The sequence below is a fragment of the Hylobates moloch genome, unplaced genomic scaffold (assembly GCF_009828535.3).
Source record: "Hylobates moloch isolate HMO894 unplaced genomic scaffold, HMol_V3 SCAFFOLD_2560, whole genome shotgun sequence".
Lineage (NCBI taxonomy): Eukaryota > Metazoa > Chordata > Mammalia > Primates > Hylobatidae > Hylobates > Hylobates moloch.
The window spans coordinates 2533-8026 of NW_026654835.1; the positions used below are offsets into that span (position 1 = coordinate 2533).

Here is a 5494-nt window from a genome sequence, read left to right on the forward strand (position 1 = left end):
TCAGCAAAACCTTCCTTATCCCCCAAGGTTAAGGTCAAGGTCTCCGAGTATTGCTTGGGGACAGCTGGGGAATGGAAAGGGGGTGTGGGGGCTGTGTTCTCCTTGAGCCACAAACAAAGCCGACCCTTTCCAGCAGAGGAGTCCCAGGAGCTCTCTGGACTGGGAGCAGGGTGTCTTTGCTGGGGAAGAGAGCCCAATGGGGTGGGCATCTTGCTGGAGCCTAGTGGAAGGAAACATCCTTTGAGATGACCTCATACCTCCTGTTAGTGCAACTAAGCAGCCCATAGGAAGTGGGTGTCCCCCAGGGAGTTGAGAAACTGTGGCATAAGGTGAGAGCTGGCTTCCTCTGCCCTGTTAGAGCTGGGGGACTCTTCAGAGTCAAAGGCCAGAGAGAATGGAGCTCAGTGGAGCCACCATGGCCCGGGGGCTTGCTGTCCTGCCAGTCTTGTTCCTGCATATCAAGAACCTGCCTGCCCAGGCTGCTGACACGTGTCCAGGTGAGACAGATCCAGGTTTTCTTGTCCCTAAAAGCTGGTAACAACCCCACTCACTGACACTCGGGTGTCCGAGGCAAAACCTTTTATGCACATCTTCCTGCGAAGATGCCCAACAGATCTGTTTTATCCTCAGGAAAGGACGTGGAGGCTCAGGGCAGCTGAGACATTGCCCAGGGTCACGGAGAGATAGGGGAGGGATGTCACCAGGTCTGTCTGCCTCGAAAGCCCAGGATTTGCCCATCGGAGCTTCACAGATGGGTCTGGAATCTGTCACTGAGAAGGAAGAAAATGCTGTTGACTTTATCTTCTTATGGGCTTACCGGGGAGGCACTCTAAGACCCTCTAATACGGGGGCTGCCACACGGACTTGGGGGGTTTGTTAAAAAGGCAGATTTCTGGCTCTCCTCCAAGAGAGCTGGAATCAGTCGATAGGGACAAGGGTTTGAACGGTGGTGAGGTGTTTCCCTCGCTGATTCGGGAGCAGGTGGTTCTGTGACACTCAGTGAGAGACTGCTCCTAAGGACGGCCCGGTGTCCCCGGCTGATAACATATTTATGGAGGAAACATAAATAGTAAATTACATCCTGCTCTAGTGGAAGAAGGACTGGAAACATAGGAAGGAAATACCCCAAAAATGGCAGCTGCCCTGTCTCCGGTTAGAGCGCTGCTCCGTTCCACCGTCTCTTAGAGCGCCCTCAGCAGGGCGTGTAGATTTTGTAATGAACAAAATGAAAAATATGTTTTCAAAGAAGTAAACAACCTTGGTTTGGCTCCAGCTGTGCCACACCTGGCTCTGTGTCCTTGGACCCCACACTGCCCCTCTCCAGAGGACCTAGAAGGCTCCTTCCAGCCCAGTAATTCTACAACCACATTCCCAAGGTCTGGGAGGGAAAATGCTTTGTCAGCCCCAATTCCCCAAGTTTCTTAGAAATATTGATTGTCATCAGTTATTGAAAGTGCCCACTGTTTATTAAGCTCTTTCTAAATGCCATAAATTACAATAAGAGATTTAAAATCCACATTCTTTAACCAAATCCTGGCCACAACCTTGTTATTATCCCCGCTTGGCAGCCCAGGGCACAAAGCTCTGGAGTTAAGTTACTTGCTGCAGGACATACAGCACTGAGGAGATGGGGCTCCCCTAGGTCGGGGTGGCCTCCAACGCCAGGGCTCTGCCCCCCATCACCTCTCTGCCTCACCAGTGCCTGAGGGGTGAGGACAGACCAAGGCCCCAGCAGAGCAGAAAACCTCACTTCCCAGCCACTGTTGGGCCAGCCACTGAGTGGGCACCTGTGTTTCTCTGCAGAGGTGAAGGTGGTGGGCCTGGAGGGCTCCGACAAGCTCACCATTCTCCGAGGCTGCCCGGGGCTGCCCGGGGCCCCAGGGCCAAAGGGAGAGGCAGGCGCAGATGGAAAGAGCGGTAGGTGCGGGCCGGGTGGGGAGGCCAGGCATGCGGGGGGCACTGGCTCTTGCTCTTTTTGAAACTGGATGCTGAGTTGGGCAACACCCCACCGTGATTCCTAGATCAAGAGCCTGGGTCGGGCCCCTGCTAGAGCCAGGAACAGAGCTGACTCCCAGGGCCCAACAGGGTTCTGAAATGGAGGGAGTATCTTTCCTAACTATTTTGTGAGCTCACACTTGGACATGCTTCTGTAGCTCCGTCTCCTAGTCCTTGATCCAATACCAGCTTTGCTCGGCCACTGACACGACTTCTAAGCTCTATGTCCCTCCACCTTCCCACCTGAAAATTGAGGTGACCACTTTCTTCTGCACCTGCCTCATATGGGAAAACTGAGACTCAAAGAGGTCAGAGACTTTCCTACTTGACAAACCAGTAAGGAGTGGGGCTGGGACTTGGACTGGTCTACTTCAGGGCACAGAGGGCATCCGAATCCTGGGCCCTGAGCTCTGCATGCGGATCTGCAGGGAACATGGGAGAACGAACAGCAGGCACCTGCCTTGGGTGGTTTTGGGTCCCCCTACGCATGGCATAAGGCAGATGTGCACAAAAGCTCAGAAAGGGCGCTGCCTTAGGGGGTGAGCTCCCCATGACTGGAGGCATTCAAGATGATGCCTGCGGAGTACTTGGTGGGGATGTCCCAGTGTAGATGGGACAAGCTCAAATGTCCCTATGACTTGGACTTTCGCTGACATGTCCAGGCTTCCGTGTGGGTGTCCAGGGCCAGGTCCTCTGTGCCCACTCTGCAGGCTGGACCTGAGAGTGGGGTCTCTATCCCCTGCTGAGGGAACACTGGGGAGGAAGCCCTTCCCTAGCAGGAGAAGAATCAAGTCTGGCTCAGACTTCCCTTGAACCAGGCTTCTACCAGTGGGCATGGCTGGCTAATATGCCCTAAAGCAAGAACCAGCCCCCACACACTCTCTCCAGCCACTGGGGTCAGCGAGCGGGCTGGGGGCTGCCTCTCGGCTGGCATTGGGGACGGGAGGGTCACCTTTCTGGTCAGAACCACGTGGAGGGCCGTGTGACACCCCAGGAGCTCAGGCGCACGGCGGAACCGGATCCTCCCTGGCAGCAGCGGCTGCACGTGGCGCGCACCCTCTCCGTGTGGGGACGTGGTAGGATGAGGATCTCTGAGGACGCATTCCTTGTTCCAGAACCTGGTCCCTTGCTAGGCAGGAGAGCTCTGTGAGGGTGACTTGGGCCCAGGCTTATGGTCACCAGAGGGTGAAACCCAGGTTGCTCCCAAGGCACAAACAGGAGCCAGGTGCACCTTGCCTTGAGCCCAAGGTGGGGTGCAGGCCCCTCCATCACTCCCTCACCTCCATCTGCAGTCACCCCCAGGTTAAGTCCATGGCTAGCAATTCTGAGGGTTCCTGGAACCAGAATCGGTTCAAGGCAGAGTGGGGATGGGTCGGGACTTAACCACTTGGGGCAAAGATTTCCAGGGAGAATTGTTTAGGTTGCATTTTTCTCAGTGATTTGTCTTTGGAATTTTCAGGAGAACGCGGTTTCCCTGGAGCCCCTGGAAAGGCAGGACCAGTGGGGCCCAAAGGTAACCAGCGGACAGAGAGCCAGGAGGCCTTGAACAGGGACCTTGGAGCTGTCTGTAATGAAATGAGGGAGGGAGAGACAGAGACACAGACAGACACAGAGAGACAGGGCAACAGAGAGAGAAAGACAGTGGCAGGCGGACAGGGACCCTGAGATATTCCAGGCCTCGGGGCCCCTCCCCACCATTGAGACCTGGGCGTTGTGACGTCTTAGTGAGCCTGCAGGGCTGGGGAGGTGCGGTGTCCAGGCCAGGAGCCCACCCTGGGACCAGCCTCTCTGTGGCCCACACGTCTGGGGTCAAAAGCTCATTATCCTGCCTCTTCCTCCAGGAGACCGAGGAGAGAAGGGAATGCGTGGAGAGAAAGGTGAGCCACCTGTGGACCCAGGCAGTTGCCTCTGCAGGCTTTGTCCAGGGGAGGGGTCTCAGAGGCCTCAGTCCGCCCACCCACCGCCCACGTCCCTGTCAATCTGGGCTGTGGGCAGGGAGGGGTGGAAGGAGCCCAACGGGCTTTGTTGTCAGAATCCACGAGGGCTCAAACCCCGGTGTCTACAGCAGTCACTCCCAGCGGCCAGCAGGACCACATCAGTGCGTAGATGGTGACACTTTAATATTCCAATTTCTGTCTTATGCTTATTTATGTAAAAATTGTAAAAGTTTAAAAAAGCCAAATGTGCAAGATTCTAAGACACAGTCCCACGCTCCGCCCACAAACACAAATGAGAACTGGAGCCGGGGGCTGAGGGTCCGCCGATATCTGAGTCCCAAGAAACAGAGGCTGGGGTGGAGGCAGGGCAGGCTTGGAGCGACCCTGCCAGGCTTGAAGAGTTATTCCGCTGTCATCAGTGGCAAAGGCCCCACTAGGGGTCCAGTTGGTCCAGCAGGACCCGCAGCGCCTGCCACAGCCCACCAAGCTCAAGCTGCACAGCAGGGGCCTATGGACAACCGTGTGGCCGGTGCCTCCAGGGAAGTCGAGTCTGGCCACCCTTCCCTAGGCCTGTGCCACGTGTCCTGGAGACATCAGAGGAGCTGCCTTTGCCCATTCTCTATTCTGTGCTCAGGGAGCCACTGGGGCTGACCAGGACGAGGGCTCTGATTTCAAGCTTCTGACAAGTGTCTCCTCTCCCCACACAGGAGACGCTGGGCAGTCTCAGTCATGTGCGACAGGTGACTGATCACACCCTGACCTCGGTACCCAAGCCTTGCCCCCACCCCTGGGTCCAGCTGCACACATTCATGCTACAGAATCTAAGGACAGAACCCTGTCTGCACCTATCATCCCCCTCAATCACTTGAGTAATGGGCAGCTATGGCCTGAATCCCTTGCATGACAACCTGGGCTCTACTATTATAATCTACCCCAGAAGGCCGGGAGCCCAGGAGTCAAAGGTGGGGGAGACACTGGGAGATGGGAGGGTCGGCAGACTGAGTGTGGCCATCACAGCTGCGTGGCCCTGGGGGCCGTGTCCCTGTCCAGGCCTCCGAGTCCTGCTCTGTCCACACAGAAGCCTGTGACCCTGCTCCTCCCTCTGGGGCCTCCCTCCTACTGCCCCCGCCCTGCCCAGGGCCCCCATCCTGCAGCCATTCCCCGGGTTCCCTTCCCAGGCCCACACACCTGCAAGGACCTGCTAGACCGGGGGCACTTCCTGAGCGGCTGGCACACCATCTACCTGCCTGAATGCCGGCCCCTGACTGTGCTCTGTGACATGGACATGGACGGAGGGGGCTGGACCGTGAGTGTGGGGCTGGGCAGAGGCGGTCAGCCTGGGAGTCCTGGAGGCCAGGCTGCACACCTGGCGGGAGAACACACTCTGGAATTCTGTATTCCCCTGGATGGGGACAATCATAGATGATGGGGGAGGTGACCCGTGGGTAAAAGTCCAAGCCATGGGGTAGGCTGGGAGGGGCCGGGTGATCTCCTGCTGTGTGGCTTGGGGCTTGCTGCCTCCCCTCTCTGAGCCCCCATTTCCTCCTTCATCCCTTGGGGTC

The 5494-nt window shown here is 57.0% G+C and overlaps 1 protein-coding gene across 1 annotated transcript; it reads left to right on the forward strand.

Moving 5' to 3' along the window:
• Positions 1-394: 394 nt before the first annotated feature.
• LOC116464996 (ficolin-1) lies at positions 395-5238 on the forward strand (the record flags this gene model as incomplete). The annotated part of the gene is made up of 6 exons (XM_032148211.2): positions 395-497; positions 1804-1917; positions 3455-3508; positions 3837-3872; positions 4640-4672; positions 5111-5238. Coding segments are annotated over exons 1-6 (468 nt in total), but the record flags the coding sequence as incomplete, so codon positions are not given.
• Positions 5239-5494: the final 256 nt, after the last annotated feature.